Source organism: Aythya marila, assembly GCF_965140915.1.
Source record: "Aythya marila genome assembly, chromosome: 6".
Taxonomy (NCBI): Eukaryota; Metazoa; Chordata; class Aves; order Anseriformes; family Anatidae; genus Aythya; species Aythya marila.
Window position 1 is genome coordinate 17,935,805 of NC_139047.1, and position 26,274 is coordinate 17,962,078.

Consider the following 26,274-nt stretch of genomic DNA (forward strand, 5'->3'; position numbering starts at 1 on the left):
CTTTTCCAGTGATTCTGCTTCCATGCATCTTTGTTTTCAAAACTACTGAATAGTTAGACTTTTCTCCCCATGAAGTATCTTAAATTGCCACCCACTTGCTGCAGATATAAAGCATGAGTCCTTTGTCAGGTTAATATCAGCAATACTTAAGCAGCTGTGGTAGAGAGGCTTGGGGGGAAGAGTTGTATTGAGACACCTCAGCATTATGTAAACCTTAAAACTAACATACTACATAAATACAAATTTTCTCTCACGTCACCAGTGGTGATGAAAGGTAAGCATCTGTACAAAACTTTTGGTGATCTTAACGAAAATGAGGATTTTACCATTAGAGCGTATTTATGGGCAGCTCAGACACTCCGCTCAATCACTTTCCTGTTCCCACCATCTCAGTACAATTTTCATGGAATCTTCTGCCATAGTCTCATTCAACTCCTCTCTTAGACGAAGCTAGTGACTCCAGCAAGAAGTATCAGAAATGGTCTTGTGCACTACCAGCCTGCTAACAAGGTCCCTGGTTAATTCTCTACTTTAACACACAGTTCTAAACTTAATGGGGGGAGGGGAGACAGTAGCAGGCATCTGACTTCTACTTGCGTCAAACTATATTGTCCTCTCCATCTCATGATGAATATAGATATCTAGCTTAAAGAAAAAAGGCTGAAGGTTCTCAACATCTGCATCTTGCCTGAACTCAGTAACTGTATTTCCATCACCCCAAGTTAGTCATTAACTACCAGACAATTCAATCCAAACTGCATGGCTATCAAAGCAAGCCCAGTTCAGGTACACAGGACTGGGGAGAGAAAGATGTAGTCACACTGCTCCTCCATGAATGATGAGAGCAACCAACTCCTGTACTTCTCAACTGTACATGTAATACATCTGAAAAGTGGCTTATCTTAAAAGTGGTAAAAACTAAGTGCAGCTGTAATGGACTTTTTAAGAACAATTAAGAGGCAAGAAATTCTAACCCAGAAAATTTTTATTTTCAAAATAAAAAAACTTTCATACAGCTTTGCAGATGAAAACAATCTTAATACAGCAGTCTCCAGGATACAAAGCAAGAGTTTGCTTTTAGCACAGTCCTTTCAAGCTCTAGCAATCAGAAGGGAAGCCCAGCAATTAGAAAAAATCGCTCTTATCTGTCAGAACATGTACTTCTAGAGTTCCTTCTTCATGAAATGTACCTAGAGGGTAGATCACACTCCACATTAGATTGCACAGCTATTCACGCTACAAAACCGGAGGACAGGAGATTTTCAACAGCACAGATGATTTATGAAACAGATCTTCAAGTCTGAGACATAAGTATCTTGTGTTCAAATTCTTCTCTCCTCCCACACACACTGATCTAGCTCCCAGAAAGGTATAAATCATGGGTCGTTATATACACACACAGTACAAACACTGTGCAAGCAGAGGGGTCAAAAGCCATGTTTTGTTCTAGTGCTTAATAAATCCAAGCTGATTCTCCCTACTATTCAACTGTACATTATGTATAACATTGCATTCTAAACCTTATACAAAGCTTATACAGTAGTTTCCATTGCCAAACTAAGCGCAATTATACACTGTGGTTCTCCAGATACAATTTTTGTGGCACCTTATGCACTCACTGCTGTAAAATAGAAGACACTGTACATGCAACACCAGATACTCTTCATCTCAGTTTTTGCTGTACTCGTGCTTCATTAACATCATGCAAAACAACCCCCTATGATCACAGGCAGCCAGATACAAATAGAAGTACGGATGGACTGTTAAGGAGACCACAGCACTAATCATATTTATAAGTGCTCACAAACTGTACGCAACCTTTACATCTCCTTTTTTTTTATTTTTAAAAGCCTTTTGATCATTTGTTCTTCTTTATCTGTTACCACAGCCAGGGTATGTCTTTTGAGAACATTATCTATTTATGTTTGCAAAGCTCTACGCAATTGAAAGAATAATTCACTTTAAGCTGGACTGTAGTTTAGGAAGTCCTTACTTTTTCGTTTTGTTCATAGGTAAAAGAAAATTAAGGCTTCTGATTCCAGTGACTGCTTGTCATTGCCCCTTTTCCTGACAGAGTTCAACAAGCTGCCACCCTTAATCCGCTTGTAGTTGGTCAACAGCGAAACAAACCACTACTCCTCTACTTAGCCAAGCATCCTCCTTTGCCAGGACCTGGGCTGATTCTGCACAGAAGCAAGTCCATAGTTGGCAGCAAGAGCAGGGAAAAGAGAACCCAAAAAACCAACAGTAATTTAAGTGGTCACTGTGATGCATACCAGCACTTTCAGATTACTGTCATCACTAGATAACTCTAGTGCGGTGCTATGGAAGCTTTCAGCAGTGGCCTCCTCTCATCTGAGAAAACACAGAACAAAAGTGCTTACCCCCAGTCGCTTCTGCTACAATTTGTCACTCACTAAAGAATCTCCTTCAAAATGGCCAATGTGCACTTTAAGTACTTTATAAAACCAAATGTTAATGCTTGGAGACTGCTCGACCACAACCTTCAGGGCTTCCTTTTTGAACTTAAGAATGAGTTGCTGTTTTAGAGAATTGTTAGCTTCCATTTGATCATTTATGTTCAGTAAGAGTCTATTGCAGCACAAGTTGGCCAGGAGTTAAGCACACACCTTTCCCTGCTTGGTTCTGTGGGGAACAATGCCCTGAAATGTTCAAAACATCTCTATCTTTTTGTGATCAACTTCAAAGCATAAATAAACCTGCAGCACAGATTACGGCATGAATAGAACTCCAATGGCTTAAAGTCCCATCTTCTTTCAGGAAAAAAAAAAACAAAAAAAAACACATTGTTGGCATGAAAGCAAGAACTGATGTTATCTGGTTTTCTGTTTTGCAAAAGTTGTTTAAAAAGAAAACAATGGTCTGTGGGCAATGCCCCTCATTAAACAGTTTCTCCAAGTGTGATTTGCACTGAGATGCACTATTTTTGCCCCAAAGGGGAGGGAACAAAGGCACTGGCTTTGTAATCTCATTTGATTAAATGATTCACAGTAGGTGATAATATGGCATTGGTGAAAGAGTACGTAATTTAAAGGCAATCACAGCTTCAGTCTTCCATTCCAAGTTCATGTTTCAGACTGAAAGACAAGTAGAAACTTGAGTTAGTTTATAGCAAACCACTGCTTGGAAACCTTCTAGACACATTAGCGGAGGTCATGATAATAAACACAGGTCAAGTTAAAAGCAAAGAGACAGAGTGAATATACCACTTGATTTGGTTAAGAACAAACGTCAGAAAAGCCCTGTGGGAAAAATCTCAGATTCCAAAGACAACGTGGACTAGTCTTGTGACATCTACCTGACAAACAGATGTGAACGGAATATTCTCTCCCAGCTTTCAGCTGCTTAACCCACTAGAGTAGAACCATGCCACTGACACAACAGCATGCTTACCTTTTCAAGTAGGCATGGACATTGTCATAGCCATGGTACTTGGCCAGATAGACCAGCACACCTGTAGCACATCGGCCATCTCTCTGTCTGCAGAAGCTACAGTTGCAGATTCCACGACACGGTGGGCACCTCCAGTTCTAGACGAAAGACAGACAACATCCTTTTTAACTGAGCTGCAATGCCAGACATGATTCACAACTGTGAATTAGATGATCCTGCTCTCCACTTAGTTTTACATTGACCGTCAGTGCTGCAAGAGTCACCAGTACAGAAGAGTCCAAACTCTTCAGTCTCTAAAGCATTAAACTCTCCTTTGCCTTCTTTGCACATAACCACAGGCAGCATTCTGCTCTGCTCAACTCCTGCACCATTTCCATAGCCCACAGTAGCAATGAAATTTGTCCACAATATAATTCTCTGTACTGCATTAAGCACTAATGCAAAGTAAAATAGAGAATGCTATTCTGATGCTCAAATATAAGAATATTTTGTCAGCTTCTCTGCTCTCATAGTTTATTCCTGTAAATAGAACCACGTAACTAGTAAATATTTCTGTCACCAGGACTGAATCAAATTAAAAACACATTATGTATCACAGCACTGCAAGCAACTCTTTAGCTATGAGTAACAGATGTACTTTTCTGCTCAAGTTAAGCACAATAAAGCCAATGTTCAAAACTGTCTTACCGGATCCAGCAACGCTGTTCTGACATCTTCCCCATACCTATTGCGGAGGCACGGCCCACAGAACTGGCCCCGTACCCCTATGCAATCAGGGTTACGGCAATTTGTCTTGGTATCTATGGTTTTTTGTCGACACTGATGACAGGTGGATCCCTACAACATGGGGGAAGCAATTCAGGAAACAAAACATTAAAAGTAACTCCCTAGTTAGGGGAAGAGAGCATTAATAAGCAGTCTTTGGCAGTTAGCAGTGCTTATCCTGGAACAGAAAGTCACCTCACAAGTTTCAATAGAGCCTGTTTTAACATTACATCTTCAGTGGCTGTTAACAAACACTTTCACAGGCTGGTATCGCCTATGTAATATGGTTGTTCCAGGGTTAAAGCAAGCCAACTGGCTTGGTAAAGACCATTCTATAAATTCAGTGAAAGAGAGATGACGACATTTTAAGACTTCAGGCATATTTCTCCCCAAAATCACATCCCTCCTATCAGTGAGAAGGGAAACTGCTCTATTTGATGCTAAACCACAAGCAGAGAATAACAGGCAAATGATTTCACAGAAGTATGCATTTCACTAAGTCAGAATATACTTACCATAGCCCTGTTATACACTTTCTCTCTTGCAGATCCACAAATGTTATTCAGCTCCTCCTCCGTTATCTCCTCAACCGGGCGTACAATGTGTGGAAGAGCCATGGCACCACGGTGACCCCTCCTGGGAGTTTGGGCATCATGCTGAATAATGAAGACACAAAATTGTCAGGATTAGATTCAGCAAACATTCTACACAAACAAGGAGCAAATCTTCAAATCAATGCTAAAGTCTCAAATAATCTTTCTATATAAAAAAGAGAGAGATTTGCAAAGACATACAATATGTATGCTGCTTTAGCATCTAAAGGGTGACAGATCAAGTGAAATGCCATTGGAGCTTACTTAATTTCTGCTGGAGTACAGAGGAAGCAATTCATCTAGGATAAGGTGCTCTGAATGAAATTCTGTTTTCTTGAAAGGATAGAAAACCACCTTCAATAGCAACCTGCTGCTGGAGAACTAGAACCTCAACTTACCTCCATGTATTCATCAGACATTGTTCTTCTTCTTACTAGGAAGTACCGGTCATCATCTTCTTCTTCTGGTAAAGGAGTAGGAGGACCTTCAGTCAGAGACCTGGATCTTGTGTGTGGCCGAGAACTTCGATCTGGGTTCCTCCTCAATGCACTTCTAGGTAATGAACGTCTTGGAAGTCGCTTTGGCCCCTGGTAAAATTTAAAAGCCCCTAATTAAGCAACAGCTCCTGTCCCCACTATGCATTTGGTCTCCAAAATACATGCCTGCTTTCTTTCTTTCTTTCCCAAAGAAGAATTCTTCCCCCCACCACCAGAAAACAGAAGGTAAAAAACGTCCTAGGCAAATTCGTCTTGAGTGTACTGCTAGATGTGGAGAACAAGCCAAAAGCAGCTTGTTTGTTTCCATGCAGATAGATATACAGTAATTCCCACACACAGCAGCAGAACCCATGTCCATGAGAAGTTTGCACTTTATTGTTATTCCCACCCTCACGCAGCTCACAGATAAACTAGCAATGAAATCCAAGGACATTTTTTTTTTTTTTTTTCCATGGCTTCAAAGTCACAGAACATTCAGACTTGAGCTTCAAGGCTTTGGCCGCCCCCCTTATCTCCAGCCTTTCTATAAATAGGCATTTATATAGCATCTCATTTGGTTTTATTGGCCAGTGGAGTCACCTAGGCCTTTATAAAATTGAATGGATTAATTCATACAGTGCCAAATCAACAGAGTTGCACAATGAGTATTGTTTACTAAAGCAGACGTGCAATTCTGATCTGGACTTTGATGTCCAGGGTTTATTAAGCCTTTTAATGAAGAGTCATTTTTTGTAATTCAAGAATTTGAGACCCAGAAACCTGAAAGCAAATACACAAAGTTAATACTTACTTGACTGGCAGTTGGCAATGACCTTCTCCCACCAAAGATACCAGAAACACTTTGCAGCTCCGCCATTAGTTTTGCGAGCTAACAATAGAAGGAAAAAAAAAAAAAAAAAAAAAAAAGGAAACAGAGCCTTAAACAGAGCCTTAAAAGGGAGTTTATGTGCTACTACAAACTGTTAGATTAGGGCAATTGGCTTGAAGTACAATTACTTGCAGGAAGCATGGCCATTCAACTTTTTACTTTTACGTCTCATTTTTATGTTCTAGAGACTGCAGGTAATTTGAAAACAATCAAATTTAATAAGCTGCAAGCCTAAACAGGAATAGGCCTTCAATATTAGAATTTTTACTAAAGGACTTAGCCTATGGATTATCACGTGCCAGCAAACAGAGTATCAGAGTTAAATATTAGGAATACAAATTCCTGTAATGGGAATTATGTGAATACATTAAGAGTTAATCTAAATAACCAAAGAGGTTCCCAAGAATCAAGGCAGGGGGTGAATGGGAGAAAGGAGGGGAGACACTGAGTACTTACCATTGCTTTGTTTTCCTTGATGTTTAAAGCTCTTTTTTCTAAAAACACAGAGCCCTTTTCTTCAGAATCAGAGTCTGAATCCAGAGCAGGCATCAGCTTTTCAGGAAGAGTTTCCATCTCAGCCTTCCTCCTTTCCGATCTTCGAGGTGGAAACTTCATAGCTACTTTTAGAGGAGCAGGGTATTTCTGCGCTCTTTGAGCTACCTCACTTTCAGCACTTCCATCGTTCTCCTCTGAATCTGATTCCAGTTTCTATTAACAAATCAGAATAGAAGTGTACAAATCCAAGTGAGCTGGTCTGCAATTACGTAGTTTGACCTTTTTTTGTTTAGGGTCGGTAGAAGAGGAAATATACATTTCTGTTTTTAAGCTTTCGGTCCTATGGTCTAGTGTATTTTAATTTTTAAAAAGCCAAAAAGTTATCAAGGAAAGCCACACTGTACTACATCAGAAAAAAACCCTTACTTCACTTGCAGAAGTTTTAAGCTGTCACTTGCAGGCCTAGCAGTGAAAATTAGTGTGCGAGTTTGAGAAAGAATAGCATTTTAAAGGCTCAATTTCTCAGCATACTGTATTTGGTTGTATTAAAAAACAAAACAAAACAAAAAAAAAAAACATTACTCAGCTCTCATCACAGGTCAAAACTGAGTTTGTAAACTGTGAAGGATTTCTATCACTGATACTGTGAGATTGCTAGCAAGTGAAAACTTCCTCCTAACACTAGTCAATGAAATAATGATGAATAAAACTCCAGCAATTTCTTATCTTTGAGTTCTAATACCTTGACAAGAACTTTTAAGAGAATCAAGGGTCCGGTGAATACAAGAAATAGTTTCTTTAGTGAACAGCCCATTTTGTGATAGGCTTGTAGTTTCAGACTCGGTAAGACAGTCATATTTTAGTCCTAGACATAAACAACCTGCTTTGGTGTAAAGGTCTTCATTGGTCTCAATTGTCAATTCTTATTTACACAGGGTTTTATTAAACCACATATTTGGTCCTGGTTGTTCATTTAGGTGTAGTTATTGATTCCTTTTCGACACATATTTATTCTAGTGTTGTCTCCTATTCCTTCTCCTTACTGCTGTGCATTAACTCAAGTACACATCTTCTTTCAATCACATGCTAACCTAGTTATTCCTCAGTAGGTTCTAAAGTTAAAACAGAAACTTATTTTATGCCAAGCATGGTAACACTTACAAACCTGATCTTGTACTGAAGTCAGGATGTCACCACCTATGACTATTTCTACAGTACTCTCAAGCAGTACAGCATTTTCTGTTACACTGTAAGAGTGCAGTCTGAATGTATGCCAGTGTACACAGAGATTTTTCGCAGGTTTGCTAGAGTCTGTGAGCTAGCATAACATTTTGCATTGAAGAACAAAAAGAAAATGCAACTATGGCTACTTAAACTGATGGTATATTACATTAAATGAAACCAGCTCTTTCTGACAATAATTGAAGTTGCCATTATTTTTTGATTAAGAATGTGTAAGGATTCAAATTTAAAACGGCCAACCAAAATCAACTGTCTTACCAATGCATCTTCAATCTCATTTTCTGAAAAGCCACAGAAGGATTCATCATCAGAGGCTTCATGAAAGATTTTTGCCAGTTCTTCCGTAATATCCGACCTAAACTTGCATTTCTATGAAGAATAAAATATCCTTTAACTTTAGTTGTACAGAAAAAAATTCACACTTACAAGCGCAATACAAGCTAACAGCTTTCTCAGTAAAAAAAAAAAAAAAAAAAAAAAAAGTTAAGGGATTTACAAGTGGTTTCAAAACTGCAGTTGCAAATTATCAGGCGTGTTAGGTTAGGTGACATTTCAAAGGCTAGAATAAATAGCTAATCTACTTCCAACAATTACCACCTAGAAGCACTAGCGAATAGTGAAATTAAATTACAGTACATAGCACAGATTTATAACTACCATACAAAACTGTAAGCAGAGCAAACAGCTTTAATCATGCACAAAACACACGGGTCCTTACCAGCACTGCACATTCAGTTTTATGTGTTCTTGTACCGTACTTACCGTGTTTGCAAAATTATCAGAACCAAAACTGTCACAACTGTCATCAGAGGATGAGGACGTTTCCATGGGGATCAGTTTCGTATTTCGGAATGCCCTGAAGTTTCTCCTTCCCCAGCAACCTCGGCGCTGTAAAGAACAGTGACAACAGCATTAATAGGGGCAGCCAGCTGCAAGCTTTTAGACACATCGTTAAACTGAAGCTTAGGAGGCTTCAACGTTTTAGAATTCTTAGCATACTTGGACACTATACAAAACATCTCACACCAGCAGAATCATCATCATCACAAGAAGTATTTCCTAAGCTAGACATGGGAATAGGTTCTGCTCTCACACATTTCCGGTCATTGTTATGGATGAGTGTTTTTCAGTATCCAAAAACACTTTTTATGACTGCAACGAGGTGAAAACCCACACAAAAATCACATTGTTCTCCACTCGTTACGTGCACGTTTCCCGCATGGTCTAAGTACAGCCATTATAGACAATGACGGAAAGACGTCCAAGCACACAAGCAGCCTCTCTAGAAAGCTGCTCTGATCTATTACACACACCAAGGCACACACCAAGAACGCTGTAATTGTTAAGGAATTAGCTAAGACCCCTTAATTAAGGGCTTAATACAACTCTTGCAAACAGCTTCGTCAATTTCCCCCTGCAGGACGGCACACCCCGTCTGTCGGGCTTCCTCTCTTCATTTCCCGGGCCCCCTACACCCTGCTGCTCACCCCCCCGGGTACCCAAACCCCCACCAGTCGTCCCCAGCCCAGCCCTTCACCACCGCAGGAACCAGCCGCAGCCCCCCGAAGCCCCCCGCCCCGCTCCCGGTGCCGTCCCCCCGTGTCGGGGAGCGGCGGGACGCCCTCCACGGCTCCCCCCCATGCCCATGCCCCCCCCCGCGGCCCCCGTATCGTATCGTATCGTATCGTATCGTATCGTGTCCCGTCCCGTCCCGTCCCGTCCCGTCCCCCACCTGCGGGCGCGGCGGAGCCATGCTGGCGGCGGGGCGCGTGGCGGGAACTCAACGTTCGCGCCAAAGCGGCGGGGACGGGGAGGGCGGGGCCTGCCGGCGCCTTTCCCGCCTCGGCGCCCGCGTCCTGGCAGATGCAGCCCGCACCGCCGCGGCACCGCGCGCCCCGCCACCGACCCCGCACCCCTACGGGGGGAAAACCACCGCTCTTCTAATGTGTTCTCCCTGAGGGGTCTGCGCGGGGATCCCCCCACCCCTTTTTATTTTTTCCCCTGGAGGTGCGGGGTTTGTGGAGCTGCAAGGACCTGGCCGTGTGGCGCGAAAATCTCCCGGGCGGAGGGGGGCGTGCGCCAGAGGGGAGGCGCCGGGAGGCCCGCGTGGTCCCCGCGCCTCTTTTTTTTTTTTTTCTTTTTTTTTTTTTTCGTTTACGTGCCAAAGCAGTATTTTTTGTCCTCCACTCTCTGAAAAAAATAATAATAGTTAATAAAAAACACCATAATAATCATAAAACACCATAATAAAATGATGATTATGATATAATAATGATAATGATAATGATAATGATAATGATGATAATAATAATAATAATAATAATAATAATAATAAACTACCACACGACTACCAGTTTTCAAGGGCCAGGCTTGTTCTCACCACATGTGCCCCACATCTCCACCCAAGCAAGGATGGGGCCCACGTCCCCGCAGCCCCCAGGGCCTCTGTGTGCCCCTTGGGGCCCCTCCAGCTGCAGCCCCAGCCCCAGCCCAGCAGGCAAACACCAGACACGCGTGCAGGCCGTGCAGAATCCCAGCCGGCAGCATGCAGGCCTTCCTGTGTTGCCATCATAGCTGCTGGGTTATTTGCTGGTTCACCAGTGCTGTGCAGCATTAGGAGCAAAGTGACAGTGACAGCACTGCGGTAAGATTTTAGGGAAAAAAAGTTGGCTGTGTTACTCTAAGAACAAGATGTTACTTGAAGGCAGGCTGGAGGAAAATAAATCTCCAGTCACTGTAAACCATTTTATGTGACATTTGCAGTATCACATTAAATCCAATACAGCCACTACGCACAGCACAACAAGGCCTGCACAGCCGGTACTTGTTAGCAATAGGAACAGGAGAGGCCCTGAAGAAGCTGTTGGGGATTTGTGGCTCTGCTGTTTGCCGTAATCCTCCCTTTATCCTTGGCTGGAGTGGGGCTGCTGTTCAGCATTTCCAGGAGCCCTCCTGGCAGCATGCGAATCCCCTGTCAGCGGGCATGAGGGAAGGAGGCCCCGCACGTGCGGCCCGCACGCAGACCTGTGCCCGTGTAAAGCAAACCATGCATCAGCCCCAGGCCCGAGCCCATCATTAGGCTACAACACAATGGGGCACAAGAGCCCTTGCCAAGGTTTTATATTTTCTGTGGGTGTGCCACAAGCTGCCATGTGAAAGCATCTCCATTTTCAGTAAGTCCCTAATTACACACTTACCTGCACGGCACACAAAAGGCTGTGAGGGACAGCCGGTGAGAACCAGACACCAGCGCATGTATGATCCCACACACGGCGCTCACGGAGCTTTGCCTCCCAGGCGGTGTCCTGCCAAGACCCATCGGGGCAGAGGGGTGCCTCCTGAGCCTGGATTTACTTATTCCAGGGAAAACAAACAAACAAACAAACAAACAAAAAATAGCCTATGTACACAGAAAAAGAGATCCCATTTCTCAATGACAGCAGCTCTTATCAATATTTTGAGTCAGGGCTTTACTAGAAAATAACCCACCTTCACAGCTTTTAAGAGCATCATATAAAATGTTATGGAGTACTGATGGGCTAGCTGAGTCCATGCTTCAGACTGCAGCTAATTTTCCATTTAATGCTTAATGGAAACCACGTTCTCCAAGCAACATATGTAATCAATTGGCTTTAAAATTTATCAGCCAGAGCAGGGACTTACTGAGGAAACTGGCCAGGACATTTGAAAACCATTTGGCAGGGCAGGCAAAGGGGATCAGTGAGGGGATGTTGACTTTCTTGCTAAGGCAGGAAAATACATTTCTATGTTGAGCCCCAGGCGACTGCAACCCCAAAAGGACACTCATTGTCACATAGCAAAAGGAGGATGGCCACTTTTGCAGATTTATTCTTAGACCTCTGTCTCCATGCTTGCTGGGCACCTGTGTCCCTTTGGCAGCTCTGTTCTACCCTGGACAGCCTGGCGAGCTTACCCCTGGGGTACTGCCAAGAAAAAGTCTGTTTTAAAACCTTGGCTTTCCTTGAAATGAGTTGTTAGTACATGGAAGCAGCGCTTGGAAGATCTGCTAAAGAAATCGGCTGAAATTACAGAAGGGTGGGCAGTAGGTTCAGCATGCAATGCTTTCTGCATCTGCCCAGGGAAATTGAAAGTGGTGATACATGAGGAGCTTCAAGCAGTAGCTAGAGCATGAGTCTCCAGCAACAATAGCTCAATTGTCAGAAAGAGCAAATGTTACCTTCGGTCCCTCAGAGAGCTGTCCTCCACATTGCCCTGCATGCACATTTTGGCTGTCAGCATGGTAGTGAAGCTCTTCTCTCTGTCCACAGCACTCCCAGTGCTGCATCCATGGCTAAACACTACCAGTCTTAACTACAGACAGTGCACTTTATGGTCCTTGTTTGTTTGGTTTTTATTTTTTTTTAGGCATGAGTATTTCAGCAGAAGGGTAGAGTACAGTTTCTCATGACCGCAGAGTACCTGTGGCACAAAGCAGTAACATGTATCTCGGCTCTGCAGAAAAGAATAAGATTGCAACCACTAATGACAGTAATTAAAAATTTCTGTAAGAGCTGTCCAATCACCTCTTCATCTGAGCAAATTATAGTGTGTTATTAAAACCGTTAGTGCAATAAAATGAAGCTAAAACATTTTGCATTAAAATAATCAGACATTGATTTATGATGTAAATTTTAAATCGGTAACCTATAACACACTAATTGTTTTTCTCTCTCATGAAAGGTGTATTTCTGTAAAAGATCTGATCAGGCATATGTATTTGTTCAGATGTCACCCTCCAGTGGCTAACACTACTATACAAGATGTAATAAGGTACATAATCACGTAGCCTGCTATTGATTGCAATACAGAAACCTTTTGTTGTTACACAGAAAAAGGAGGATGGCCACTTTTACAGATTTAATTTGTAGTTGGACCTCTACATGTTTGCTAGACATAAAGTTTTTGAAGTGCTTTTTTAGCTTGACTGTGCTCTGATATGTAGAAACAGGATCTGGGGAAAAAAAAAAAAATCCACTTTTCCTCTCTCCAAATAATTTTTTTTTTTTTTTTAATTTTTGCTTTTTAATTTAATAGGTTTGTATCTCCTTGTGCTTTGCTGCAATTTCCTCATTAGTAAAAGCTGGGTTCAAACACATCTTGCATGCTGAATTGGAGGTGGTCGTATCTGGTCCTATTTGATATCGTGTTTTTTCTACCTAAACTGGCAAGGCCATAAAAACGGAAAATATAAGAGAAGGAAAACCAGAGGAATAAATACAGCCCAGGGGGAGGAAAAGTGCTAGTTGATAAATGCCTCTAGGAGCCTGCATTCATCAGCACCCTCAGAGAATGGCTGAAATTTGGTCAGTTTTGATAGAAATCTTAATGATTATTCCAAGTACACGTTGCAACAGATCATTCGGAGCCCAGGGCATTGTGATGCACATTATGGAGTGTAATTACAATGCTCATTTGAGTATCCTGTAGCCATTCCACAAAATACATAGCAAAAAATTGTTGATCAAAAGTAGCTGCTGTTAATATGCACTAGCCACTTTTAAAAGCTCAAGATCCCAGCCCTTTCACTCTTGGGCTTCGATTTATATTTCCCTTTGAAAACACAAAATAGATTAAGTCACATCATAAAGAAATTGCTTACAAAATGTTCTGCAAATGCATAACTGTGGGAAACAAGAGGCTATCAGAAAATAATCAAAATTGCTTACTGCACTCTGTTTTTCTTTTTTTTTTTTTTTTTCCCTTTTTATATAAGCTTTTCTGTGAGTGTTGATTTGTGTCGCCTCCGCCAGCCCCCAGCAAAAGGCTGCTGCTGGGAGAGGATGGGGGCCGGGTGGGGGGGGACAGGCGGTGGCATCGCCTTCTCCCTGGTTCTGCTTCTCTGGCAGCTCCCTCGGGATGGGGGGCCAGGGGGACAGGCAGGTAGCCCCGCTCAAGGTTTCAGAGCCTTCATGTGCTTTTTCACAGCATGAGGAAAATGCCCTGTCTCTGCTGCAGATAGCCCTGACCTTTCTTGCCAAGGCAGGAAAATAAATCTGTTATGTTGAGCCCCAGGTGTATTAAGCCACTTTGTGCTGCACTATGTCCGTGTGTGTAGTTCAGCCATCGTCACCTGCACAAACATTTCAAGTTTCTCAGAGGAGGCACCGACCCCCGGGGCTCTCAGCTACCCCGTGCTGCCGCTGTCCTCTGAGAGGTAGGTACATCTCAAATGCCCTGTGTTTGCACCTACTAAAACACGATCTTGGCAGACCCTTATTAGTGTTATTGCCATAATAGACTTCTCCTCCATAACCTCTAACTTTTTGCAACAGACTGGCTTGAACTGCTAAGCTTTGGCACTTCATTAGATAAGAAAATTATGTAAAAATCCCTTCTATGGTGGACACATACACAGAAAATAATGTTGTCAGATGTAATTTTCAGAGGTAGAACAGCTATTTGGCTCCATTTTAAGTGAAGTGAGATGTCAGGAGGTCTCTCGATTTGGGTTTTTTTCCACAATTACAGAAGCAACTGCCTGTCTTTCCCAGCCTAAAGTAATAATAATAATAATAATTAGGTCAAAGTGCGTTCACTAGCACAATCAAAAAATTCAAGTGTTCATCTTTGATTCACAGCCCAGTATTCTTGGCAGCAGGTTTACAGAAGGTCCTAAAATACTTGATACTTGGGGTTTGCTCCTCAGCAGCATTGGCTGAGGAGGAAAATGGTATGGGGAGCCCCAGCAGAGGATTGTTACTTTGAGTACGGACGGGGAGGACGCAGAGACTTTTGGCAACTTCTGTGCCTTAAATCAGTTTAGCAATCTCATGGTGAGTGCATGGGGTCTTGGTGCATACCACAGAGGGTAGCATTGCTGTCAGATGTTGATTGCCAGAAAACATTCAGTGGGAGTGGGTAAGGAAGAGCAAAATTACAATAGCCAATATTTTCTATAAAAATAAAAAATAAAAAAATAAAATATTGGGTTTGAAGGGCATCAGATGAGATCAAACCTATCCTGTTGGCCTTCCCAAATTTGTCAGGACTCAAGGAATCTGTCCTGGTGTGTTATAATTCTGCTCAAGCAGGTGAGAAGAGGTGGTCTATGGGATGGGGTTTGTTGGGCTTGCTGAGTACCTGGTGCCAGAGGGAGGACTACTGTAAACATTTGCAGTGACTACTGACTTTCAAGCAGATACTCTCTGAGACAGCAGAAATTAATGTCAGGAAGAAAAGGAAATGGTATAGTGAGATGGCTGTGCTCTCAGGTTGCATGGCATGGTCCCGAAAGGCTAAATATCACATGAGTTTTGTTTTTTTTTTTTTTTCTCATATCCTTAGGTATATGGGAAACACAAAAAGTTAAAAATAGACATGCTTAAAAAATTGAATGATACTGTTTGTTGGCAAAGAGCAAGAAGTCTCAGCATCTTTTTTTTTTTTTTTCTTGCTCATGCCACGAGCATATCAGCAGCTGGGGGAAGCCCTTACAGTTTCAGAAACCAAGGACCATGATGCTGAGGTTAACCTGCTCTTCCTGCCTGAGCTGAGCACAGCTTCCTCCCTCCCAACCTGCTGGCAGCCAAGAGCCAGCTGCTGTGGAGAGATACTGCTGGTCACACCAGAAGCTTTCTGCAACATCTGGCATCCAGAGGGCACCAGGCAACTCTTGCAACTCCCAGGAGAACCGGTTCCAAACACTGCAAAATGAACAAACAGATCCCGTGTAAGCTGTGACAGCCACAGCCTCACACATTCATAAAAATAAATAAAATAATTAATAAAAATTGTACCTGATTTTGTAAATAAGCTCCCCCATTGCATTCAAGTACATGTATTCATTCACTTTGGACATCCAGTTCTGAATTTACCATCATGAATTCTCTACAGTTTTTCATCCAGCAGACATCTCAGAACTGGCTTCTTGCAAGTCACAAAATTTTAAACTGGAAAGGGAAAACGTGGGTTCTTCTTGGGGACTGAGAAAACAGCAACAGTACCCGGTTCTATGAAAACCTAGAGAAAGTAGAGTCAGGAAAACAAGGATTCTCTAAAGCAGTGAGATGTTGTGCCAGTTGCAGAGGCAGATGTGGAAGTAGGCTGTAGCACCCCCACAGATACGTGTACGGATGGAGGGCAGTGTGTCCAGTTCCTAGTGAGCAAATCTAGACATAGCAGTAAATAAATGTGCTTTGTTTTAACAGATTTATGAGAAAGAAAAAATAAATTACTGTGGATCCTTTTCAAAGAGCAGAGATTCGTTGAGGTGTACTTGCCAAAGACATTCCCATTTTCCATATTGCTGTTCATGGTCTTCTAGCCAGCAGTGGCTGCATGGTAGTAAAACATGGCATTAAATTCCTTAGTTTCACAAGGTACTAGGAGTGAAAATGTAAGCACATTTTGCCTTATAATGAATTATTACCAAGTCAGGGACTAGACATGGTGAGAGTGGTAAGGTGTAAAACTAGATCTTTCAGAGACTTTTTCACTTGAGCGGGGCTAAAGGGAAAGACTGTATATGGGAGAATATATGAAGTGTATTTTGTAATTTAAAATAAAGTGTTCACACTTGAAGCAGGAAGTGTATGCAAATATATTCCAATATGAGGGTTTTTAGGAATTTCAAAAATTGTCACTGAGTGATTTATTTACTGCTGTTTTAATACAAAAACAGCTTTGGTGCCATGGTTTGAGGCACACACTAGGTATGAAGATTTTTTTTTTTTTTTCCACAAGATCACTTACTGTTGCCCTAACCAGCAATTCTGGTGCAGCAAGAGGATTTCTAATCAGTCACTATTGCATGACTGTTTAATTTTAAAAGGCGTGATCAATACCATCCGCTCCTCCTTTAAATGCTAATGAACACTTTAATACAACAGATGTGGACAGACAGTACACTGTAGATTAAAATTAGGCACAGCATTAAATTGCTTACAAACAGCAGCACAATCCTTCTGGACATCTTGACAATCAACCACAGGCAGCTGATAAATCTTGAATTGCCACCACCAGCCCACAGTGTCTGCTGAGTAGGGCCTTGTTCTTAGGCTTGTGCAACTACACCACCATCCTCATCACCCTGGAAGTGAAAGGTACCCTTCCAAAACTTGCAATTTCTTTCTACGATTTGTGCTGGCCCAACCATTAAATAAGATCTCAATTCCTGAGGTGCATCTCCAAATTTTAATAACATGAGCATGTTTATAGCAAGTACTTTCAGGTGTGGTTACTGTCAGCTGGTATCCTACAGACCTTCTTGGTCATGGTAAGAAATGTTAGGTCTCCTGACCTGGACAAAATCCCAGTCTCCAGCTGCATAGGGTCCAGCGGTAGATTTTCCACATCTGCCAAATTAGTTGTCAGATTCAGTAAACTAGGTATTGGGAAACCCATCGTGGGGCCCAGCTGTCATCAGGGCTGCTGAGAATCAGAAAGAGGTGAAATACATGTACCCCTGGGTGACATTCATATGAGGCAGGGAATTTACATGACCTTTTGACTGTCCAGTGATGTGGCAGTGGCTGATGGGGGCTCTTCAAGGGTGACACACTGGCATCCTCCAGCATTGCTCGCAGTTGCATGCCTGTGAGCACTGCTTGGCATGGATGGTGATCTAGTAGCTCATTCAAAGTCATCTCTAATTTACTTGCCTTTCAGAGAGTATCATGCATTGCTTTGGGTTCATCTTCCTTTATCTGTTTCTTCCTTTTTTTTTTTTTTTTTCCCTCTAGTCTCTTGGGAAACCCTAACTTTTTTTTTTTTTTTTTTTTTTTTCATTTTTTTTCCCTGTTTAATTGTGTAGAATCAACTTGGAGTGAAAGGCCAACAAGGAACTTTCTGAAGACAAGTGAGTCTACAACTGTGTCTTTGTTCTCAGTGGAGCTAAAGACCACATTAATCATAAACTTTTGCTGACCTTGTCTTTACTACCTGAAGACTGAAAGACAAAAGTAACGCAGCCTGGCCACATTTAAAAATTCAATTAAAAAACGCCTGCTGCCCAGGGATAAACATTATCATAGACCTCAGAGGGGGTAGATGTATCTATTATAAATGCAATGTCTTGTTCTCCCACCCTCTTTCTTTTTTTTCAAAAACATTAAAACCTTTTTTTTTTTCTCCTTCTGATTATGACAACTGTGTGTGTCACAGTGTCTGCTCTGTGGTGTCAGATACCTGATGTCTGGGTTTTAACAAAGGGAGAGGTGAGAAAAACCTGAAAGGGGATGACATGCTGGAAGTGGAGAAGTGAAGTTACTGGAGTGGACCTGAAGAAAAATCTCTGTGTTCCTGTTTCTTCTGATTATGATGGTCTGACAAAAATATTACCTCCTAATATAGCCCTGGCAGAAGAAGATTGAATAAAGTATGTGGAAACTGTGCTCAGAGACAGGCTCAATATCAAGAGAAAGAAGCAAGGAGGGGAGAGGGAACAGCACAACTCCTTTTCTACAGATGAAATGGAGAGCTTTTCATTATGGCACGTGGCTGTGTCTTACTGATTTTATTATTGAAATAATAAGCAAATTAGTGCATATCCAGTCAGCTAAGAACATGAGCAGCTGAAGGGAGGGGATGCAACCAGGCTAAACTTGTCAGTACTGGGAGGGAAGAGATCCACTGTGCCGAGGGCAGGTGTGGCAGTTCCTCCCATCCACCGTCTGGCACTGCGTGGCGCCGTGCAGCTGGCCAGCCCAGCGAGGTAGTGTCGTGGCTTCAGTGCAGTGTGCTGAGAGCTGGAGCACATTGAGCAGAAGCACGTATCGTCTCCCACTCGAGCGTTCAGTGAAATAAGAGAGGAAGCTGGCTCTGCCATAGCTCACAGCTGATGCCCCCCTCAGAACGTCCTCCGGCCCCGCCAGCTCCCCCTGGGCCTCTCCCTACCCGGCTTGCCGGTGCTCTGCCTGTAGGGTTTCCTCGTGTTCTGCACCTTTATCCACCCTCCCTCGCTCACCCTGCCCTCCCCTTCGCCTCTCCGGGGCTCGCTCTCGCCCTGCAGGGGCATGCCCGGGATGGCCTTGGGCCAGGGCGGGTTGCGGGAATACCTGCGGTGCTCAGGGGCTGGGGGTGTTGAGGAGGTCCTGTAGGCCCTGCCTGAGGTCCTGGGGGGCACCGGGGAGCTCGTCCCGCTGTGCCGCCCATCAGAGGAGCTGCGGGAGTTGCCACTGTGAGAGGCATTCCTGGCCTTGCCCGTGGACCTGTCCCTCTCCGAAGCGGTGTCTGAGGCCGTGCTGGAGGTGCTGCTGCCCTTTGAGTTGAGGTGCAGATTTGACAGGTTTCTCATCAAACTGTGCGAGAGGGGAGAGGAGTTCCTGGAGTGGCTGATGGAGGTGAACTGGTAGCTGACGGGACCGCGTGTCCGCCTCACTGCGGCGGCGTAGGAGTCCTGGCTCCGAAGGTAGGGCAGGTACTGTGTCATGGAGGTCGGGCTGTGGGGGTGGCCGTGCTGGAGAGACGTGGCCTTGGCTAGCTGGTGCATGCGCAGCGTCTTCATCCACTGGCTGTCAATGCCTGCCAGGGAAAGGAAAACAAGGTCAGCTTTGTGCAAAGTGCTAGAAAAACGTGGTCTAGATCATGTATGAGGTTAAGTAGGAGGCTTTCTCTCTCTGAGAACATTACGTATCTCCAGTCAACATTTCCCTCCCAGCCTTGCAGAAAATAATTCTAGCTTTGAGTATATTCAACATTATGTACTTTTAAAATACTAAGTGATGCAGGTATATCTGATGCCCATGCAGATCATGGATCTTAGACTAGAAATACTTATTGGACCAACCATTTGGCTGCTCAGTTGGGTTTCTACTCCCAAGTGCCTCCCAGCATTTTTAACTCAAACAGGTTTTAAATATTTTTGTGATGTTCTTGGCAGTCTCTGCAGATTCCTCCTCAGCTTTCACAATAAAAGAGCCTGGAGACCTCCAGAACAGCCATGGACTGGCACCTTCAGGTGCCTGCACCACTGTGGCATTGCCCTCCGCCCAGCATCACTCCCAGCCAGCACTGGCCATGCCGTTCACAATGGCTGAGGCAATGCAAACCTCTGCTGAAGTTGCCAGACTCACCTCCCCTCTCTCCATTTTCTCACCATGATAGCCAGAGCCATTTTGTTTGTTATTATCACTACAAATTCAGAAGTCAATCCACTTCACATACTTCACATAGTAAGGCACAGCTGCACCCCACAGCCTCTATCCAGCTTCAGGCAGAAAATGTAGCTTATGTAATTTTGTTCTAGGGAGATTCAAATGATTTGTTCTTAAAGATTGCTAATATAATTCCAATAAGAAAGCATGGCCCTGGCAGCTTGCAGCAGGATAAACACAACCAAAATTTTATTATCCACAGCGGAGGACTCCACTTCCTCTCTTGCTTTTTGCTCGTCTCCAGAGGAAAGACCTCCTCTGCCCCTTACTGCAATACTGCACCTGCCTGAGGAGTTTTGCAGGAGCTGGGTAGCAGCTCTGTCCTTGCTAGGTTTTGCTCCTTCTAGGATGTAATGGATGGTCTCTTCCATTCCTCCTGTCCCCAGACTTTGCTGAAATCCCAAGAGATTTAAATCACTTCAACTTAACATCAAGTATGTCACAAGGAAAATGTCCTTCCTGACAAAGTGCGACTGGGATGCCACCACAGCAGAGCACTCCAGCTGCACTGCAGATGTACCTGCTTTCACAGAAAGACAGGTAGGAATCAATTTCTTTATTTTTTAACCCCCTTGAAATTAATTGTTTCAAAAGAAACATGCACACTGAAGTGTACTTTCTAGATATTGTCATCTCTGCCATTCCCCCATACCTTCCTACCAAGACTCTGGATGTAAAACACAGACCTCATAGATCGGGAAGCAGCTGTCTCAGGACTTAATTTTGGGTTTCTGTTTGCTACTAGTTCTCAGGTGACCACCACATACCATGTGGGACGAGCATTAGCACTGTCCTGCACAAGCATTTCCCTTTGGCGCCCTCAGTCTCTGCTTCTTGTGGCTGCCTGTGGTGCCTGGCCCAGAGACCAGCTGCCCAGCAGGGACTCCCAGTGTCAACCTGTGGAACTGTCCCTTTCTTCAAGCCTTTCATGGGCTGTGGGTTGCTCTGTCATATGGTCTCTGAGCCACCAACTCTGTAACACTGAATTAAATGCTCCACGCAGTAACCCATTGGGGTAGTGTCTTCACTGGTGGTTATTTTAGCTTCTTACACTAGTATTACCCTTACCTTTGTGCTTGGATTTGGTGGTGGTTTAAATCTGGGGTAGGTGGTCTGGTAAAGAAGACAGGCCAGAAGATTTTCTAGAGCTGAGGCACAGCTTTCACATTGGCTGGTAACCCATCTCCTCTGAACTGTGCCTATTTACTTGGGTGCTGACAATACATTAGTGACTTCGTGCAACTCGTCCAATTGCCAGAGGGACAGACAAGCTCTCCCACCACTCGCCATAAAAAAATGAAAGCAGCTTGGCTTACTGCAGCAGAGCCAACCTGTGAAGATACAACACCACACTTGGGTATGGCTGTATGGCTCATCACCCCAAAACTAGAGTAACCTGGATGACCATAGCTAATCTGCAGTGAAGATGTGTCTTTCAGGATATGCTGTTTCCCACCTGCATTTCAAAACAGTTGTGCTGCAAATGGATCAAGGTACAATTGCTTAGGAATAAGAACACCCATTTTGTGTCTGTAGTCTACACCACCAGCACACAATTCATGAGGCCACTTTTCTACATGTGGCAATAGTGCTACATAAATGTAGAAATCCACCCTCTGCTGACTGCTATCTTGTTATAGCTCCCATGCTGCCCCTCAGCTACCCCAGCCCAAACATTTCTACAGCACTAATGTGAACTGGGTCAGAAAAAAACCTGCTGGCTAACAAAATTTTTTTTACAAAAAGAACAGCATCTTTAAGATGCGAAGAAGTTTTTCCAAAGTCCTATTCCAGAAGAAGCCAAAACTGGGTAACAGTGAGACAGGGCAGGCCCAAACAGGCAGGTTGAGCTGTGGACAAAGAGTTCATTGGGAAGATTTTCACTCCTCTTTACAGCAGAGCTGGCCATCAGGAGCGCCTGTGGGGTCTGCCAGGCTGGCAGCATTTAACAAAACAGCATAATATCTAGAGGGGACTTCTTGTCCCCCCTGCCATGTGCAGTTGAGGCTACAGCCTTGGTATATTCCCCCCCATTGCAAGAGTGCTGGCCGCAGAAAGAGTCATCTGCATCCACCCAGTTCTTCCAGGAGGCACCCATGTCCAAGCACATTTGTGCAAAGCTGTCTGCACGCTGGGTGGCCAAGAGCAGGAGGAAAGAGCTGACTGCAGTACTTCTGCTGAGTTTGGATTGCCGGGACAGAACGCCAGCATGCTCTTCAGACAAAAGTTGCTGAAAGCACTGGCTTCCAAAATTCCCAACAGGGCTATGGAAAACTCCATTCTTCCCAACAGATGGAGGGTAGAGACAAATGAGGTTGTCTTCTTTCCCAGCAGATGCTTTGCTGACATTCTGATCAAGAAACACATCTTCATCCAGGGCACAGCTACACAGATAATTACAGTATCCTACCTGTGCTCTCAGTCCAGTCCCAAAGCTGATATGAGTGCGTCCATGCTGGTAAGTCCCACCTCGCTGGTGGACACATGGTGACAGCTTTACGCTGGTGCAGCTGTATGGTCCTGAGCTGGAGCTGGATTGCACCGCAGCAGCTCTGAGCATAGAACAACCAGCCTGTGAGACAGCAGGAGCTGAGCACCTTCCCTAGGGCTGCACAGCAGCAAGGGTACTGTTCATATGCTGAAATTTGTGCAGAGAAGGGGCATTTCTCTTGGGGCAAACATTTTGTCCAGTATTCAGATTAACTATTTCGACTAAAAGCTGGAGATTTTCATGTTCCCCTGGATTACTGATGTGTTGTATTTAAAGCTGCTTAATAATAGAAGATGTGAAGCATTTGGGGTTTTAGAGAAGAAGGATTTTTGTTTGTAGTGACTTACTTGAGTCAGATCTGCTCCGTGAATGCCCCTCCGAGTTGGGGAGCGAGGTCTGTATTATAAGCTGTACTGCCTCGACCTCATCCTGCACTTTCACCTTGCTCCAGTGGATAGCTTGGACATGCCTGGTGGTTTTGGGAGCTCTAACGTCGCTCTGCTCAGGAAGGACACAACACACATGAGGACACGAGGCACAAGGACATAACAATGCACAACCCATTATGCTCTCCTCACAGAGACCTTCCACTAGTGTCTGGGCAGCTACAGCACTTTGAATATAGAGTGTTTTTTTTTGCAAAATCACATAGACAGTTCTCATGTATTTTTAGCCTCTGAATAATTTTGGCTAGTATTTTATGATTATGCTAAAAATGTGGTAGTGAACAAGTATTTCAATTCATGTACCATATGGAGGAAAGATCTGAAGGCCTTCCTCTACAAATACAAAAAAAAATGTATTTTACTTGTCATATTAATGTGAATATCACACAGGCAGTGCTTTCTGCTAAAAGTAGCAGCAGGTATTTTTGCAGGGGAATCCTCCACAATAACTTTTTTGGAGTATCAAGTTCAATTACAGGCCTATGACTCTTGTGAGAAATTCCAGCCTGAAAGAACCTAGGGTTATTGTGGCAGCAACAGAAAACTGCTGTTCTTCATATCTGAGACAAGCCAAGAAGGTCCACGACTTTCCCATCTCTCCATCAGTGTTTGAATCCTTGCTCAGGACAGAGCTGGAATCTTGATTATTAGCCTCAGTGTGAAGCACAGCACTGGTCTTCATAAAATACTTTTGTAAGTAACCACAAACTCTCTTTAAACAGGTTAATATCTATCACAGCACATGGTTAAATTGTCTTCTGGATTTTATTATTATTTTTTTTACTCTTGACTTATCATTATCTTTCTTCTCCTGTTGCTCCTCAGCTCTCTTAATAAGAACTTCACTGAAAAGGTAAAAAACAGTTTCCAGGTAATGCAAGCACACTGACCATCACACCTCAAGCAAAAGGAGTTTTTGTCCTTGAGAAAAAGAGCTGTTTCAGCCAGCTGCTTGAGGACATAGTCTCTGTAAACCTCTTTCAGCTTTTGCTCCAAACTTTAGATTTTACAATTAATTACAGGGTGATGAGACTTGATTATAGGATACAAAGGAGCCAGAGGATGCTATTTTCACATCTCCCATGTAGGTTTTATCTTGGATGAACATTTTTTTGTTTGTTTCTTAGCACTTACCTCATATGTAACAACATATTCTACAGACTGGTGTTCTTCCATCCCCACAATCCATTTCTCCATAACAAATGGGGGCTAAAAAAAACATGGTGGAAATTTTACAAGGTGCTTTTCATCTCCCGGCCTTTTGCTGAAACACCCCAAAGATATTTTCAACTTTTGCCATTTTTCAACCTTTTCCATATTGTTAACACCAATACTTTTTCTTAAAATTTTATGAGACAAAGCAATATATTTTGGATTTTTTTTTTTTAATTCCTTGTTTACAAAAGAAGACTGAGAAGAGATTTCCAAAGCTGACTGTAAATAAGACAACATGGAATATTTTCATGGTAAATCACACTTTTTCATTTTTATGCATGCTCAATTTTTTTGTAGTAGACTTCCAGAGACCAGGAAGAACACATACCTAAAGATTCTTGGAGATAGTCCCTGTCAGACAACAAAAATGTTGAAGTATGTTAAAAGTTAATCTTATTGTATCTGGTGATTGTTTTGTTTAACTTTAAGCCTTTTATTTTTTAGTAAAATGTTCAGGATGGAAGTTCTGAAAATTAAGCAGAAAGCTATCTTGCAATGAAATAATAACCACAATAAAATCACAACAGTGAAGCTCCAGAAATCACTAACCATAACAATAGTACTAACAAGAATTAAATATGAGAATCCTTTCTACCAAAGACACATATTTTCATATTTTCCCTAAAATTCTATTGAGAGTATGCTTTTTAGTTGTTCCTTCAGAAAACAAACAAAATCTGGCAAAAAAAAAATAATACACAGTTAAAAGCATTCGGGAGTGTGGTTTTTTTGTTGTTTTGAATCAGTGCACATTAGAGCAGCATTCTAACTGGTAATCGAGCTGTATATTTTTTCATTTATTGCGGGAGCTATTATCAAGTGGAGCTTATTAATAAAAACAATCAATTAAAATAACAATATACAGAATGTCCTGTGCATTAACAAAGCTTTCGTTGGTTATGGTAAAAGCAGTCTAAATGCTGGCTGGTAAATACTTACAGGCAGGTTCTGAAATAAGGTAAATGCCCAGTGACACTGAATTGCAGATGTTCAGGGCTGTACTGCCTGTGATCAACATGTTGATGGGTTTCAGTCTTTGGAACCCATCATTGCATGAAATAGGGTGCTTTAGAAGCATGTAAAAGTTCTAAAACCATGTCCAAAAAAAAAAAAAAAAGGAGAAAAAAAAACAGACATCACATGATGTTTTAAATTAGAACATTCAAATCACTTTCTCTTCTTGAAAAGGAAAGTAATTTTTGAACATTCTTATCTTTAAAAGGGGTAATACATTCAGAGGATATAACATGGAATTAAAACAAGAAAATATAAATTACTTCCTTCTCTTATTTTTCTATTGTTAGCATTATTGTCAGCTTAAAAGAGAACCAAAATACGTAGCTCCTATTATGATACAAATCTGTTTAAAATGTGCATTTTATTTAAAAGCTGTCAAGAGACTGAGCTTCCACAAGCACAAAAGTCGACTGCTGTGGTATTTTAATGTCTTTGTTTGAGATCTGTGAATTTGTGAAAGCTTTAAGGCTGTAAATACCTTTGTCATCTTTAAAATCTCTACATCAGGTAGGTTAGTGTTGAATGTCACATCTTTTATGTAGGTTATTGCAATTTCATCCCCATCCATCTCCATGTACATTTTCCATTTACAATCCTATGAATAATAATAAAAAAAAAGAACGTTGGATTGTTATAATAATATAAACACAAAACGAAACAAAACAAAAAAACAAGACTAACCAAACCAAACCTAATCCTCTCCATATAGGAAAAAAAAGGCAAGAACATATACATATTTCAGGATATGCACTTTTCCAGTGAAAGTGTTGCTAGTGGAAAACCCTCTGTTTCTCTGGCTTGCTCCCTGCTGAGCTCACTCTAAGAGACAGTTTCCACGTTGGCAGGTCTGAGAACAGTGGCACTTCACCCACCAGCACAGACAGCCCGTGTGAGCAGGAGACGGGAGCTGTGCACACTCAAATGGCAGGAGGGGCACAGTGCACCTATGGGAGCCATCACCCAGCATCACAGCAATGAAAGGTGTCTTTAAGCAATCCCATGAGCTCAACACAGGGCCACCATCCAGCACTTTGCACAGGTGTGAGCCTGCAAGAGGCTGATGGCTCCAGCTGCATCCTGCAGTATAGCTGGTGTGGGTTAAGCACCATGACCAGGGT

The 26,274-nt window shown here is 42.7% G+C and overlaps 2 protein-coding genes across 2 annotated transcripts; both read right to left on the reverse strand.

The window, feature by feature from the left end:
* Positions 1 to 1,049: 1,049 nt before the first annotated feature.
* On the reverse strand, positions 1,050 to 9,669 carry CDCA7 (cell division cycle associated 7). The gene is made up of 10 exons (XM_082764031.1): positions 9,607 to 9,669; positions 8,637 to 8,762; positions 8,133 to 8,243; positions 6,594 to 6,845; positions 6,060 to 6,137; positions 5,171 to 5,359; positions 4,695 to 4,835; positions 4,102 to 4,251; positions 3,415 to 3,551; positions 1,050 to 3,098 (listed from the first exon to the last, which is right to left on the reverse strand). Exons 1-10 carry the CDS (start codon positions 9,625 to 9,627, stop codon positions 3,068 to 3,070), a joined length of 1,236 nt encoding a protein of 411 aa, XP_082620157.1. The 5' UTR covers positions 9,628 to 9,669; the 3' UTR covers positions 1,050 to 3,067.
* Positions 9,670 to 16,455: 6,786 nt separating this feature from the next.
* On the reverse strand, positions 16,456 to 25,870 carry LOC309879568 (mitogen-activated protein kinase kinase kinase 20-like). The gene is made up of 5 exons (XM_082763386.1): positions 25,838 to 25,870; positions 25,635 to 25,751; positions 24,059 to 24,133; positions 22,826 to 22,976; positions 16,456 to 19,355 (listed from the first exon to the last, which is right to left on the reverse strand). The coding sequence occupies exons 1-5, from the start codon at positions 25,859 to 25,861 to the stop codon at positions 18,682 to 18,684; spliced, it is 1,041 nt and encodes a 346-aa protein (XP_082619512.1). The 5' UTR covers positions 25,862 to 25,870; the 3' UTR covers positions 16,456 to 18,681.
* Positions 25,871 to 26,274: the final 404 nt, after the last annotated feature.

Coding starts and splice junctions, on each gene's coding strand:
- CDCA7 (XM_082764031.1), bottom strand. CDS start 9,627: ATGGCTCCGCCGCGCCCGCAG. Junction 8,763..9,606: donor TGGCTCCGCCGCGCCCGCAG/GTGGGGGACGGG, acceptor TGTTCTTTACAG/CGCCGAGGTTGCTGGGGAAG. Junction 4,836..5,170: donor TGTCTGATGAATACATGGAG/GTAAGTTGAGGT, acceptor TTCATTATTCAG/CATGATGCCCAAACTCCCAG.
- LOC309879568 (XM_082763386.1), bottom strand. CDS start 25,861: ATGGAGAGGATTAGGTTTGGTTTG. Junction 25,752..25,837: donor AGAGGATTAGGTTTGGTTTG/GTTAGTCTTGTT, acceptor TATTATTCATAG/GATTGTAAATGGAAAATGTA. Junction 19,356..22,825: donor ACGGAGCAGATCTGACTCAA/GTAAGTCACTAC, acceptor TTTCCCTGGCAG/GCATTGACAGCCAGTGGATG.